This window comes from Strix aluco, chromosome 1 (assembly GCF_031877795.1).
Source record: "Strix aluco isolate bStrAlu1 chromosome 1, bStrAlu1.hap1, whole genome shotgun sequence".
In the NCBI taxonomy this organism is placed as follows: Eukaryota; Metazoa; Chordata; class Aves; order Strigiformes; family Strigidae; genus Strix; species Strix aluco.
The window spans coordinates 130,816,754-130,832,741 of record NC_133931.1 but is presented as its reverse complement, the minus strand read 5'-3'; the positions used below and the strand labels follow the sequence as shown (position 1 = coordinate 130,832,741).

At 35.8% G+C, this 15,988-nt stretch overlaps 2 protein-coding genes across 9 annotated transcripts in view; one reads left to right on the top strand and one right to left on the bottom strand.

Annotated features, from left to right (window-relative positions):
• Nucleotides 1-2,905, top strand: part of SGCE (sarcoglycan epsilon) — a 37,775-nt gene extending 34,870 nt beyond the window's left edge. For all 5 annotated transcript variants that reach the window (XM_074835959.1, XM_074835946.1, XM_074835969.1 and 2 more), the window contains one exon: nucleotides 92-2,905. In XM_074835959.1, coding sequence (XP_074692060.1) covers nucleotides 92-142 — 51 coding nt within the window. In that variant the 3' untranslated portion in view covers nucleotides 143-2,905. The remainder of the gene's footprint in view (nucleotides 1-91) is intronic.
• CASD1 (CAS1 domain sialic acid O acetyltransferase 1) overlaps nucleotides 2,631-15,988 on the bottom strand; it is a 35,332-nt gene continuing 21,974 nt past the window's right edge. For 3 of the 4 annotated variants that reach the window (XM_074835898.1, XM_074835912.1, XM_074835923.1), the window contains 10 exons: nucleotides 14,842-15,267; nucleotides 14,337-14,426; nucleotides 13,626-13,745; nucleotides 12,506-12,662; nucleotides 10,933-11,012; nucleotides 10,245-10,346; nucleotides 8,760-8,900; nucleotides 8,136-8,213; nucleotides 7,090-7,182; nucleotides 3,595-6,017 (listed from right to left, as the gene is read on the bottom strand). In XM_074835898.1, the coding sequence (XP_074691999.1) occupies nucleotides 5,751-6,017; nucleotides 7,090-7,182; nucleotides 8,136-8,213; nucleotides 8,760-8,900; nucleotides 10,245-10,346; nucleotides 10,933-11,012; nucleotides 12,506-12,662; nucleotides 13,626-13,745; nucleotides 14,337-14,426; nucleotides 14,842-15,267 (1,554 nt within the window). In that variant the 3' untranslated portion in view covers nucleotides 3,595-5,750. Of the gene's footprint in view, nucleotides 3,465-3,594; nucleotides 6,018-7,089; nucleotides 7,183-8,135; nucleotides 8,214-8,759; nucleotides 8,901-10,244; nucleotides 10,347-10,932; nucleotides 11,013-12,505; nucleotides 12,663-13,625; nucleotides 13,746-14,336; nucleotides 14,427-14,841; nucleotides 15,268-15,988 lie in introns of those variants that run through there. The other variant, XR_012624680.1, reaches the window with a different exon arrangement.

Here is a 15,988-nt window from a genome sequence, read left to right as displayed (position 1 = left end):
TATATATGTGCTGTGCTACCAGTTGACAGTTCAGTATTGTTGAAGCATCACCTGCCACTGATGGCTTTTATAAACTCTCATCTATTTGCAGGTAAATGGTATTCCTGAGGAAAGAAAACTAACAGAAGCAATGAATTTGTAATCAGAGAAGGCAGCAAATTGTCTATTTCCTTATCTATTCTGACTGATGCATGAGTTTTTCTGGTGTATATTGTGCATGCTCACAGTATTAAGATGATTTCAGTGCCAGAGAGTACAATCACTTCCATGTAACTAATGTACTGTATCCTTTTGTACTTTGGACATTTTTGACAATTTGTAAACACTGATAACTTTTTATATTTGTTACATTCAGAAAATAATCTTTCAAATATATGTATTAATAAATATCCAACTTTATTCTGTCTTGTGATCTATCCTGAAAGTTTTAACAGGGAAAACAACTTCAAAATAAGCACTAGGTTCAAAGGATTTCAGACTCTGTTCAATGAGATGATATAATTGCCTTACATTTGCACACAAAAAGCAGTAGTGTACAAGCATGAAAACTTGTGCAATATGATGAGGCTCAGAAATAGTATTCCAGATTTATTAGGCATTAGTTGTGTAGAGATTATCAGAATGTAATAAGCAAAGTTCTTTTTGAAAGAAAGAAACAAAACAAAAACCTGCAAGTATTCCTATTGAAAACTGGATTTCAGTTCCTTCACTAGATACTTTAACCTATTTCACAACAATAAAACATAATAAGCAATAAAACATTTAAAATCTCTCCATTCATTCATCTGGTTACGTTAGAAGAAACTGTTACAAACTACTGTAGGCAGAAATTAATGTCTCCAATAAACAAGGGTAAATTTTGTTATGGTATACATGGACTAACTTTTAACTCTTTAAAAATACTCTAAAATTTTTTTGGTGATATTCCTGATCTGATGCAGTTTATTTTTTATAGCCTCCACATTCTTTGTTCTGGAGCAAAAAGAGTTGTGTGAGAACCAACTAACCAATAAACCAAGGATTATTTTTGAGAATCTTAAAAAGGAGTTGATTAAATAAATATTTTCCTGGGAGGTGGCTACTTTGAAAGGCATTTGTCTATGCACCTGAAAGCTTGATAACATGAACTTTGTTAAAAGGATCTGAACAGAGGTTTCCTTATTTTTCAATAGATGGTGTTAATTTATCTCCTGACATTGTTTTGCGTATTTTAAATGATTTTTCTGATGCTTCTTTAAATCCTCAAATACAGCATAACAGGACTTCAGGGTCTCCAGCTGTAACAGTGCACAGTTATTGGGGTTTTACCTCAAAGCATCATACTGTTTTAAGCTGACACTTAAGCCTTGTCTTTTTTCTGTGGTATTTTCTCTTTCAGAAGCTGTATGTTCATCAGGACATTGCACTGTAAGCAGAAAGCTGCGTCTGCTTTAAAATTGCTAAATGCTGGCTACATTTCCTTAGCTGAGGTTTCTCAGGTCTCTGCTAAGAGAAATTCTGAGTAATTTAGGAATTTAAGACTGAGGCTAAAAAGAAACTGTAAAATAAGGTTATTAGAGTTTGTAGAAAGACCAAAGCAGTCACTGCCTTTTTTTTTTTTTTTACAGTTATGACCCTGTTCCTTCAAAACACAAAACCTTATTTCATTTGCTTAAAAATTAACATAATGATGTGTGTATAGGTTTGGACCTGAATGCAACACTTTGGCAGATACTTAAAAAAAGTCCTGAGCTGTTTTTTAGGCACATTTTGTGCAACAAGTATGATAACTATTGAAGCAAAGTATATAATCAGTGCTCAGTACATTGTACATACTTGTATATGGTCAAGCCTAAACATCACAAGTTTGCAAGGCTGTCCTAAATGCTGAACACAACCATAGAATATGCTAAGAAATGCATCTAGCCATAGGAATAGTGCTGGTGGTGGTTATACTACGAAAAGTAGCTCAAGCTAGTCATAGAAATTGAAAAACTAAGTCAGTTTCTGAAACAGTTGCAATAAAGAGCCATTCCTACTTCTTTCAAAGTGGCATGAATCACGGCTACCTCATCTGAAAGGTGCCAAGGAAGAGCTTTCACCAGTCAATCAGCCTCTCAAGAGACCCCTCCTTTTTTCCAACAGCTTGGATGGTTATCTGTGAAAAGTGAGTTAGAAAACTGCACTGGGATTTAAAGTAATTTAAAAATTTACCTCTCTTATCCAAGCTGTGAAAAATTTGAGTACAATAAGCATTTGGTTTCTACCAGTTTCTATCAGTTTCTACTACTATTTTCAAACATATGAGCTGTCAGTGCTTTGAAACAGAAATGAATGGAGTAGATTTTAAATAATGATTTTTAATGCAACGTAAGACTAAACTTTGTAAATAGTATTGGTTCTGGATCCTAACAGTTTCTGGTAACTTGAGGATGACATGACAATCAAATACCAATTGAGCTTATTTGTATTAATACGTAACAGTGCAAACATATTTAAGGAAATTTCCTGAACTGTTACGTACACGCATAAAGAATCAGTTTGTACCGGTGGGTGCTCCACCTATTCTGAAAAGAATCTAATGATGTAGGTGACTTCGGTATTGAGCACACCTGAACTGTTTTATGATTGAAAGCTTCATTCATTTGAGGTAAGTTTAACAACAAATTATTTATTTTTCCTTATTAAAATAACTACTATTGAAGCACAGATTTATACAGCTGGCTAATGACACTTAATGGCTGAAGAATCAGTAAAAGTGCTGATTAGTTAAAACAGTGAATTCACAGCCTCTTTTAATGATGTACAATGACAGTATGAACTGATATTGTATTGATTGACAGTTGCAACCAAATTAAATAGAAAGCACTACAGATGTCTTTGTAAATATATGAAATGTAAAATCTAATAAATAGGAAAACATTAAGTAGTGATGTTACTGCCTGGTTATTTTACATAATGATGCCTGAACAGCTCTGTGTGACAGTTGTTAATGTTACAGAGGGTGACACTGGATGGTGTCTAGAACTGAAAGGGAGCCGATTGTGCGGGGTTTCTGTTGCACTGGGGGAGATACCTAAATAGGTGCGGCAGAAGGAAGGGATGGAGAGTATTTGCACCACTTAACGTGGGACCTGAACTAAGTATTATCTCCCTGATGATACAAGGAGCTTTGAGGATAGGAACTACCCCTCTGAATTCTCTGCTTAAGCAGCCCCTTCTCTTTAGTGTGGGACTTAAGTAGGTAAAATAAAAGCTCAATTCCTAAACCAAACAAATCTTAAGGATGGGTTGCTTGATGTTGCCAGGCTTTCATGCAGGGCTCTGCCGCAGTTTCTAGCTTGTAACCCGGGGGGGAAAGTATTCGATGCCTCTGCTGCACAGTTCTGCAGAAGTTCCCTCAGCTCCAGGGGTGGTTTTGGCTACTGCAGCTGTAATTCCATCAGTAAATTTACTGCAGAAGAATCTTTCTTCCTGCACTGCATCTGAAATAATTCACAATACAAGTGGGTATCTGCCCTTCATTTGGAGTAATAGTATCCAGAATATCACTCTGAGAAACTGCAATATGAATCTGTCATTTAAGGTAGGCATAATAGTGAACTGTAACCCAGCTAGAGTCAAGCAATAAAAAGTTTTTACTTAATTGATGCTGCTCCCATTACAAAAATAAGCATCCACAGCACATTTATTTAATGTTTAAATTACTTCGTATTTTTACATAACCTGAAAAGAAAATATATTTATCCCACATACAGTAATAATAAACAAGTGCATTATTTCAAACATTAAAAATAAATCTTTTAACCAAGTCTGTACAACAGATAAATAAAATTATATCTACAACACTTAAGTTGTGAAGATCAAAACAAAAATTATCCCTCAAACTCACAAGTTCCCCATTGCTCGTAATACTGGCATAGATGAAGGTTATGCATCCTACCCCCACTACAGCGTTCACCATACTGTTTCTTTCAGCCATTCAAGCTGACCAAGGAGGTTCAAACGCTGGAAGTAATGCACACAAAGAACAAATAGCCGAGTGTCTTTCCAATAGCTTCAAAAGAGCTGGCAGGCTTAGTAAAACTGCTGAATTTGGGGGAAGTAAATGATTTATTTTTTCTTTTTTATGATGAATGACTGGTCATTCTTTAAAAGAAATTGTTCTCCACCAAAAAAAAAAAATTGAAGCCATTCTTTTCACAAATGTTTTTTGCACTCATTGGTGGCTGCAAGTTTGAATTCAATTTTTTGACTGGGATAAGATAAAACATGTATGTGACAGTACATACAGTACAAATTAGGATTCATATTGTTTATAATCATATATAATTGCACATATGCTTGGAAAATAATATTGTGCTCGTGTGACTGCTAACAAATAATCAGTAGAAGAATAAAATGAAAAAGCAACTAGAGGTCAAACTATCACTTGAACCAAAACCACAAATAGCAAAGAAATGACCACAACTTCACTGGGTAAGTGGAACGTGAATTACAGCTTGTCACTGCGTCACTGAAGGGCTACTTCTTTCAATTTTACTTTTTATGCTAAAGGAAAGAGTTAATAAGAAAGATGGGCACTGCTAAAAAGGATGGGAAAAAAGGTTCCTCCAAACAGTTCCAATCTCATTTCATTTGTAATTCTAAGACTCGGCTCTCTGCATGCAACAAGACCACCATTCAATCCCTCCTCCTTGTGATATGGACAGACTGACTTGCATCCTTGACTTGCATCTTTTTAAATTAAAATATGATTACAGAATAGAATATGGCACCAGTTCCCTAATGAGACCTAGTTCAAGGTCACCTAGAAACTCAGAGGGGGGTTTGAAGATCACTGATCCCCTGTTCTCCCATTTCCTTAAGATCTGATGGAGTAGACATGATGGGATTTCATCTGACTGAAAAAGGCTGGAGGTCTTCCAAAAATTCTCCATCTTGAACTGAGTCTCTGAAAATTATTGATCAGTCTGTTCACTGGGACTCTACAGAGAACTGCACACAGTTAAATAAATGAGTGGAAAATTTATGAAAAGGCAAACAATTTTGGGGAAAAAAAATTTAAATTTTCTTTATATTAAAAAAATTACACCTCAGAATTCACCATATTTGCTGAGAACATCTTAAATTTCTAAAAAAAACCCCTAAAATATTATGTAAACTTGTATATAATCTTAAATCACTGAATTAGTGATGACTCTTTATTTCCACGTATAAAGGGTTTCATACAACATATACTATCTCCACCCAAAATACTAATTTCTAAACAAAAAATTACCATTTTGATCAGAAAAATGCCCTGGTTTACCAGTAACTTCATGTTTCACATCAGCTAAAGGTGACCATTAACAGAGGATCACAAGTTTGCTCTTTTTTGTTCCTTGAGAATGGTTACAGCATGTGTTATGTACAGGCGGTACTCTAGTAACATCCACTCTTCATTTGGCTGACCCAAGGTAAAGTTAATTCCGTGATATGCACATGATGCTGCTAAACCACTTAACTTCACTTTGTGTCATGTTTCAACAGATATGTAAACAGAAACATATATCCAGTAGAAAAGACTCATTTTCACATGCAATTCTGTACAGTGCATTCTTGTTTCTCAGATTATTTGAGAAGGCTATTTCCACACAAAATATGTACATTTGCACTATATACATTTTCCACATACTTAATTTAAATGTCGTCTTGTACATCCAGTTGAGAATTTTTGTTCAGGCAGATACAAAGTAAACCTGAAGAAAGTTTCCAAGAATCTTTTCAAATTAATGCCTTGACTGATCTTGCATTGCTGAGAAGAGGAGTAGTCCAGAAAAAAATCCAGCTATGCATAGCAACCTTTTCAGCAGAGCTGAGTTATCTTTAGGAACCACGATCTGTGCTAGATCATTAGTGATCTGAGAAATTTCATGTGCCACACACACAAATATAAAAGTGCTGACAAGAACATTAAACATTGGATATCCAGGAATGAGCACCAAGATGCCCTTTGTGTCTGCTGCCAGCCAAATATGGTATTGGCAAATGAAAAGCTAGAAGAAAAAAAGAGTGTGTTTAATAATACTTACATATAAATATTTTTACTTACCTAAAAACATATAATTATTACTATTGCATCGACTGGCACACTGTACTTCTGCCTAAGTCAGCCATCTATGATTAAATAACATACTCTGAGAAGCTGTTTTCCACACATCTTTGCTATAAGACAAAACTATTAGTCTGTTACAGTACCCAGTAAACTGGGTTTGCTTAGCCCTTAACCAAATACGGCACAGGGGAGCATCGTTTACATCATGTCAGAGCAGATGAGGAACACACCTCCACTCAGTTACTGTTATCTCTGGTAAGGGACTGAACTAACATAAAAGATTAATGCAAATAAAAGATAATGCTTCAGCTGCTGATGAATGCAAAGGTCCCTGGACTTGATCAGCACCTTAAAGTTCACCAGGAATCAGAACAATGAAAATGTGATCCTTTCAAAAAAATTCAAGATCATATACTACATATGCATCGTATTACCATGAGTTTCTCCTAAAAGTTCCTTTCCCTTTTTAAAATGTATTTTAGTAATACAATAAAATGAAACATTTGATATTACAAAACGGTAAATAAAATGGGAAGCAAGAGAATTCCTACTGTTTCAAAATACACACTCAATGGAACAAGAGAACATTTGCACTTAGAAGGGTTTTGTTTGTTTGCTAATGCAAGAAAGCTTTCTAGGGCAAGCACATTTATAAGTGTACTCACACTAGTCAGTATAATTCATGCTGATTCTTCAACTGGCTTAAATGTTTATCTTCCAACTGCATACACACCACAGCTTACTCCAGCATTAAATCCCCACTCTTACAGCCCTAAGCTCCCCGCCCCAGAACAGCGTAAGAAGTAAGTTTGCTACTGTCAGACTGCCATTTCAGCTGTGATTTTTAAGTGTAGATGGAAGCTACAATGCTAAAGGAGGTCAATCACAACAGCATGGTATTAAATAAGCCAATAAATGATTTCACTATTTATGTATTATACTACAATTCAGATAATAAAACCACCCTACACATCTAAGTTTCAATTTACTGTACTTCCGATCATTCTACTTACCTCTAGAGAAATTTTGCCAAACCAGGCAAAGAACGAGCTATACACAGATCGGACATACCCAGGAATGTTCCTGATGAGGATGAAAGCTAAAATCTTTTTTAAAAAAAAGTTTTAAAAAAGTGACTGTGGATGACAAGCAGATTACACACACTCAAAGGCTTATTCATTTTCACTGTCTGAAGTGAATCATGCATTAAGTCTTCTTTAAACTCTAGTAAATATATAAAGCAAACAAAAATCCATGATGTTGATACTTAACAAAGTAGGTCTCGAAATCTCTTACACACATTCTTATAGCGTAGCAAGTCACATTTACAGCTTCAGGAGAATCATGGCCTTGATGTTCATAGATATTACTATACACTTACTAGGCATGTTCACAGAATGTGTTATACCATGCCAGCCTAAAACAAAGGTGGCCCCAAATCCAAGTTAACGCTCGATTTTAAAAAAGAAGGTGTCAAGATGGACAAATTAAATTTAAAAAATTAAGTCTCACATGCTGCCCCTGAAGAAAGCAGGACAAACTATTAAAAAAAAAGGAAACAGAGAGGGAACAGAATCAGACAGCCAGGGTATAGTGGAGCAGAGGACACAGTAAGAGGAAAATCTAAATTTAAGAAAACCACATGGATACCCCTGTGGCCCACCTCTTCTCTGCCTGAAAGTGACTACAAGGTTCCATAGGTTGCTTCCTACACTAATACCTCCCAAACACTCATGCTTCCCTACAGCCACCTTCTTTTCCTCTGCTACACAATTAGTCAAAAGTTGAGTTTGGACTTAAACGGTGCATATGAAACCTACACTAAGGCCATCGAGCTTAATCAAAAGCATAATCACAGTACGTGATTTCAGTGCTTAAAGGCAATGACAGTGAGCAATGTAGTTAAACCCTTTTTCACTTTCAAATATGAGAACGAGGCTCAATTATCTGACATTCCACGCTAAAGCAAAATTATATTTAAACACAATTTTTTAAAAAGCCCAAACAAGAACAATCCAGATTCTATCACTGTAAGGAAAAGGACTATAATTATAATTACCTGCACCACAGAAACAGAAGGATGTAGTTCATTGCACTCTGTCTTGTTTTTACAGCTACTAGCCCAAATAGAGTAGGTCTGAAAGATATAAAAATCAGTCTGTGTAGCAATTATATGTAACATTTAAAAATTAACCAAGAGGTAAGCTACTCTGAAGTGCTTCAGCAGTAGTTTGTTCACTAAGATGTGGGACAGTAACAGAAAAAACTACGCTGTGCTTAGTTTTGTGTTTCTTTCAAATTCTTCTTTGCAGCTGATGAATACCATAGTTACTCATACCCTAAGATACAGACATACTGCTGACAATTTTTTCATCACAAATAGACAAGCAATCAGGAGTGGAGATAAGAGCTGCATTATCTACCATATTATTTTTATGATCCAATTTTCTTGTAACCTTTTCAATGAATTGAAAGAGTGATGATGTTTTCATCTACAGTTGACTGAAAGAAAAAATATTTTGGTGAGTAGCTAGGTAGGGCTGTGCACAAGAACACAGCTGAAATACCTCCAGATCAAGATTTGATTTTTTTAAATCAATATATTTTCTAAACAAGAACTTCAGAAAACTTAATCTTTAAGAGATTTACAAACCTGATTATACTAGTTGTACTAGGTACGTACCAAAAAGGATGCAATTGAAATAAATAATAAAACATTTGAAACTCTGCTGGAGAAAAGAGGATCTCCCTTTCCTTCTGATATCATCTGACGTTTCTGCAATGCCAGATAAATAAAAGCAAACAGCATCCCATGAAAAACCACCTGTAAAAGACAAACAGAATGCAATGACTATTTCATGGCTTTTACAAGTACTTCAGGTACAAATTCTTAACAGAAATACCACAGGATTAAACTATTTGTAATACCAAAGCTTAGGTGTCAAAAGGTCCTTTCCTTGATTTACTGAAGCAATCAAAAATAGGCTTTCTACACTAGGTTGTCATAAACTGCATTTTTAACTCAACTCAAAAACTACAAATAAAGAATGCTTTACAAATGCTTCACAGAGCATTAAAGACATGACAATGAAATTTCAAGCAGCTTTCAAGTACCTCCTATCCCCTCTGCAATCTATGCCAGCACTGAAAAGGGCTTTCTCTGGGGAAAAACCATGAGTCTCTGGCCTTCTCCCAAATTGGCAGGTGAAAACATTCAAGAAGCACAAGTGCTTCCCTCTCTCACAGACACAGTTCTTCAGCAGAGCGTTTTATGATCTTATGCCAAGTTCTCATTAGCTAGCAACACGATGCCGTTTCAGGCCCATGCGGTGCTTGTCTTCTGTATTTATTTTGGGACTTCCTCCTTAGCATCATCACAGAATACACACTGTTCACAAGCAACAAAGCTCCAAGTCTGCAATGTCGCAACGCAGTGTGCGCTGCCGCACGATGGGAGCAGCCCAGGACTCGACAACTGTGTGCTCTTCAAATTTCAGTTTCTGAAGACCGCCAGAGGGAGAAGCGTGCAAGTGATCCCATAATGGATAAGGTTAGCAGATAAATGCTCCCGTCGCAGAAACTCCATTTACCTTGTCAAGAAGGCAAAAAAAAAAAAAAGACCAGCGTCTCCCTGTTCTATTCCCCCACACTGGAGGGTCAGTAACTGGAAAGGAAGCACTTTCCCACTGGAAAAGCATTTAAAAATATGTGCAACAATAGTCTGGTTTGGGCATCAAGACCCTGATTTTACACGTGTTTTAAAGGTTGCCGTAAAAGAATTTTATCTTTAATTGATACAAATTTCAATAAATATTATTAAGAAAGCCACCACAATGATTTGCCTTGTATTTCAATAGCCAGAAGTGCTACAGGTGTTAAAATTTTTGCCGTAAAATTTTTAAGAAAAGACAAATCTAGGTCACTTTATGGCTTTATTTTTTAAAAGCAAACTAAGCAGGATCCAGCAGCAAATAAATCAACATCCATCTTTTAAGCAAGGCTTTGACAGACATTTGCAGAAGTAAGGTGGATGCAGCTTAGTCTTCTATTAAACAATCCACTGGGACAAACTCCTGCATTCTCTAGAGGAAAGGAAAACAACCCTCCCTCCCTACCAAATTAAAATACACTTAAAAGACCAGTATAAATTTATGCAAATGTTACATACATAGCGATCCAACTTCCACCTAAACCACCATTCATAGACATTCCCATTCAGTTCAAAACACTTGGACAGTGGCCAAAAAGAAAATATCTTCTCAAACGCGCCCTGTAAAAAATAAACATGGTAAAAGCATTAACACTGACGTCAACCATATTTACTAAATTTAAATCAATATGCTGTCTTTTAATAGTATCACATCCCTATTTTACTAGCTATGTTGCATTACCAAAATAACAGGCTTCCTTAGAAGGCACTCTCCTTGCCCCCAAAAGTAAAAACAAACACAAAAATACTTCTTCAGATGAGACAAGGTTTCAGTTTTGCTTTCCTTAAAGGTTTTGGCACACCTTCCATTTTGTACTGCAGGCTTAAAGGGAGAGATTCACTGATGTGTTGGGATAATGAATGCATACTCTCCAGAAGACTACAGTTCAACAGGCTTAAAACCAATGAAGGATTAAGACCACACAAAATCCTCTGTAAAATCCCCGAGTGCCAAACTCTGCCCTTATTTCTGTCAGCTATACTCACAGCGTGCAGTAAGTTGGTAATTTAGCATGAGAACCAGTCTTCTGAGAAGGTATCAAAGCCAATACCAGGTCTCTAAGAGACTCAGATCTTCATATCACCATCCCACTATATATATCACCATTAGGTCGTTAAGGATAAAAATAGTCAAAAATTTACAAACCTGAGAATATGACAGAAAATATATACATGTCAGTAAGCAAATCAGTTTCAGCAGTAAACCAAAGTGCCATAAGCAGTTCCCTGAGGAAGAAATAAATTAATCAGTATATAGTCATCAATTTTTCAATAGCAAAACCCAGGACACATTAATTGTTTAGCGTAGCTATGCGTAGTAATAGATACATTCATAAATACAATGTTCAAATATTACCAGCAATATTTTATCACTATCTACATTTACATAATAAATTCTACTTTAAGCAATTAAAATAAACATTCACAGCAATTAACAACCTATTAAACCTAAATTAAGCCTCATGTTTAAAACAGGAACAACATACATACAAGAAAGTATTTAGGTGTTCAAACAGAAACACTATTTTAAAGCCTCTGCTTTCCCAAATACTCTGCGCAGGCAGTCCTTATTCTAGGTGAATGTAAATAAATATATAAAACAAAATGCCCAACAGCTTTTGTCACATGAAATAAGTAAAGAATACGTTATTAAACTCTGAGGTACCAGTTGTACTCCAAAGCGCAACTGCAGGTCATTAAGGACAAGTATCTTGTTAAGAGAAGCCTGAGAAACTGCTCCTCAAAGCTGTTGACTGATATTAAGCTCTACCCAAGCCTCAACAATGCAACAGAGATACTGCCATATCAATTGGCAGCTGTAAACAGGGACATAAACAAGTGAAAGTTGTCATTGAAAGATCTAGTTTCACAGTACACTACTGCTCCAAAGTATAAACAGTAATTTGTATGTACCTGGAACAGAAGTGCCGTTGTAGGAAAAGAAAATAATATTGGAGCTATTTGCCTTTGAGATACTTTGTAAAACTACTCTGATTACATTTTCCTAGCATCTATTCCTAGCATGCATTTGGGATATTTCATTGTCATGTCTGCAGACTATAAAATTTGGATATTACTCCATCAATAGGGAAGGAGGATCTAAGACTCTTAAGGTTTTAGTTCTAATTTAGGTGTATTAAATAATAAGCATTTACCACATGATGACAGCTTTTCAATGAAGTGGGATTTCACTTCAATTTTTATTTAAAATAACTGTATCACAAGACATACTTCTGATAGTTCACTTAATCTAAGACACTAAGATAACAAACCCCATGTTCTTATTTGGCAGGATATGGCAGACTGGCTGCTCAAGATGGATGAGACATATTGGCAACGCAGAATGAGAAAGTCTAAACGCTCACTGTTCATGCCATACCCATTAGTACACTACAGCTACAGTCTCAGCTAGCACAGATAGTAACCTGTGTTTTTAGTTTGCATTCAGTAATATTACAACACTTGATAAAACACATTTCTGATGGTCAAAACCTGTTACAAAGTATTCTAATATGACTGTAACCAGAGACTATTTATCAGCTGTTACATTTTTCAGCTGACATATAATTCATCTATGACAAGCTGTATTTCTGTGAACAGCTGTTTAGCATATTTTGATTATGTTACAAAGAGACTGAGATTACTAACAATACCATTTTCTGTATGGTTATCATGGTAGTAACATGCAAATGTTTTCTAGCAGGAATAAAAAACCTTACCATTTGCTTTCTTCTGGACAATCTGAGGCCATACAGCTAATGTGGCATAAATGATCATAAACCAGACAGTGACTAATGGCACAAAGTAGTAGAACTGGTAAGGTCGGTCCATCACTACGCACAGTACCACAACCAAGAAATTGAGACGAAATAAAACCTGGAGGGCGTCAGAGGAGGCAAGAAAGAGAATATAAACTGGGAGGCAAAGCTGAGAGAGATGGGCGACATGTTTCTTCAGCACTCTATGAAAATATCGACGTATTTTACATCTCACATGGTGATTATATATTTCAGTTGCAACACGGGTAAGTATCTCAAGGAACATCAATGGCGCAATACAAGGCTGCAGGCTGGTTATGTAGTACTGGACCTGTCCTATGCTGCCCTACTTGGGTACAGATAGCAGTGAAAACAGGGTAAAACAGAACTGACTTTCCCCCAGGCTGGGGGGAGTATTCCAGTTGCGGGATGCTGTTCATGCCTCTCCTTTCACTCCCATAGCCACCTGGGCTAGCTCACTTAAAGCTAGGGTGATGTCGTTACCAGTGCTGCAGTTAGGCTGCAGACATATGTTTAATAAGCACAATGACCTGAGTTATATGACAATATAACACCTAACGCAATAAAAGATATATTTTTTAAAAATTTTTAAACCGCTACAGTGCACACACTGCAAAACCTGGGAAGGCAATCACCAAAATAGGTATGTTCTCCAGTATCATTATAGTGCAAAAATTAGTTTTCTTTATTAACAAATGTAGGTTCCAATACACTGCCTTTGGAAGCCTGCCTGGATCATTACTTATATATTCCTATATATTGCAAATTGCTACTGCAGTAAAAACTCCATTACTATATATTGGAAAATATTTGTCTTGATATTTTAAAACCTACATAATTATATTTTTTACATTGTAAGTATCATTTATATGCTCTATGTTTGTATTAGATAAACACTACTGATTAGACAGGTCAGATTACACACAAACAATAGCCATTTTTAATGTGCAAACCTTGATTAAGTAATCTGATATCCCACTATTTAGGAAGTACAGACATATTATGGATGTTTGTTATTTGAACAAATTTCTTTATAAAAACAGTAAGTAGATATTCTTACCTGACACACTCTGTATACACCGAAGTCCCCTTTTAACCAAAAATATGAGAAGTGCCCATAACCTGTTTGGAACAGATACGCAGCAACCAGAACTCGAATGTGCATGTACACAGGCAAAAACTGTTGAGAAAAATAAAATACCTTTTGTAAGTAGCCACATAAACGCTTTTGACTTTTCTTTTTTCCCACTTATTTTAGGCTTTTTCTGCGTTGCAGTAAATCAGGTTTAACTAAGAAAAGCAGCATTATGGTACATTTCCCTGTTTCTTCCTCAGCTCTTTTGGTGCTCTAACCTCTCTGATCTTAAAATGAATGTCTCCTACTCATTGCTTTACACTTTCTACACACTATTACCAGTTAAGAGAGACTTAAGAAGGGCTCTTTCAAAGCTTACCTTCAGCAGTTTCAAGTTCAGAACATAAAAAAGAAGTGTTGCTAGCAATTAAAAATAAATTAACATAATATTCTACATGGAAGAAACAAGTATACTTTTTCACTGGTTAAGTAATGCATAAAATTCTCTTGACATCTTGAAATCTACACTTAAATAGAGAGAAAAACATTCTGCTAATACCATTTTTAAAACTACAGGAACAAAAGCATTAATTATTCATTCTCTCCAATTCTAATACACATTTGCACTATCTTTCTTTTGAAGTAACATACCTAAATTGGTTTCCCACTTAAAAAAAAATAATGCAAATCACTTACAGTGCTTGCTCCAGAGATATGGTAAATCAAAATAACAAGTTGCATCCAGCCCTTCCATTCATCAGTCTGTTCTCTATTTAACACTTTAGTCTAATGCAAAACAAAACAAGAGTGTTGCTATTCCAAAAAGTACAACGAACATCTACAAAATGAGGAGAAAAAGTTCAAGACAATGAACTACTTTATGGGTAAATAGGTCTCAATTATAAAAGCCTTCTGTCTAGCAGACACAGGTCTACCAGATTTTGATGCGATCTACTCTCTTGTATCCAAGCTATGCTCATTTCCAATTTGATTGAGTGACAGCGGCTCAAAGTGCTCGTACCCGTATGTTTCAAAAAGCTTTTGCATCTAATACCATGCAAATGTTATACTGCTTGTGAGCGTGTTTTTTGCAGATGAGTTATACTGGCTTTGAAAACTTAACTACCAATATTTAGCAATTAGTTATTTACACTCAAACTGGGAAATAACGTTATAAGCCAGATGTCAACATGATCATTACCTCTTTGGTATTTTCGGTATAAAATACCCCCAAAACCAAGATATAGACGATTGGTATGAAGAAAGATGAATGTGTATAAAATTTATTTTCCTTCATGAAAAGATTTGCTCTGTCACACAGATAAAAATAGGTCATGATTAGACCAAGTTTGCAGAAGGAGTGTAAGAGCATCTCTAAAGTAGAAACATTAGGAGTGCTGATGGCAGGTTTCTTCTCCTCTCCACTTTCCAAATCAGTGCATGATTTGTTCTTCCGATAATTATTCCGATTAATTAAATTGATAATTAAATATCCAATAATGGACAAAGTAAAGAAACAGAAAGCTAACTTCTGTATCAGAGTGAGAGGAGGCTGAGGCTGGCAGCAGGAGCCATCAATGGGCTTCATTATCTTATTGCAGTAGACGTTCATAAGAATCATCGCATTCTGTCAAAGAAATAAGCAGTTTTGTCAATTAATCTCTAATAAAAAAGCTAACATTTTCATTGTAAGAAATTTTCTTCTAGATCATGTATTGACATAAAACATGCAATTCTCCCTTATCATTACACAGATAAAATTTCCCAGTGCCCCCATATACCTAGTTGCATTCAACAGTACAGTCAAAACATCTCTTCCAAACAGGAAAATCTTGAGCTTCTTGAGGTAAGCAAAAAAACCTAATCCTAATCCTTGTAACAGAAGGGTTCTATCTACCGACTGTAAAAGGAGCTAGAAAGAGCTAAACAGACTCTAAAGGAAAAACGGCTCACAAACTTGGGTCCTAAAGGGGCACGGCAATCAAAGTCTCTAAAACATGACAACAAGACCGAAGCCTGCGGTGAGATGACATTTAGTTCATCCAGTAGTTAAAAGCAACTGAAACCTGCAAAGAAGTGGAACTAAAACTGACATGCAGGGTGAACTCTTTTCACAAGAAGAGCAGACTGACAAAGCCCAGAGGAGCTCACTGCATGCATATATGTATAAGTAGGTTGAAGATAAAGTAAGAAATAAAGTCAGTGGCACTCCATGCAACCAGGAAGTTGTATATTGTGTTTTTTTCTTATCCTTTTCATACTCCTTACTAAACAAAATTATATGGGCACATAGGGGAAAATTTAAGACTTATTTCTTAGCATTGCTTTACAAATCATTATCACCCTAA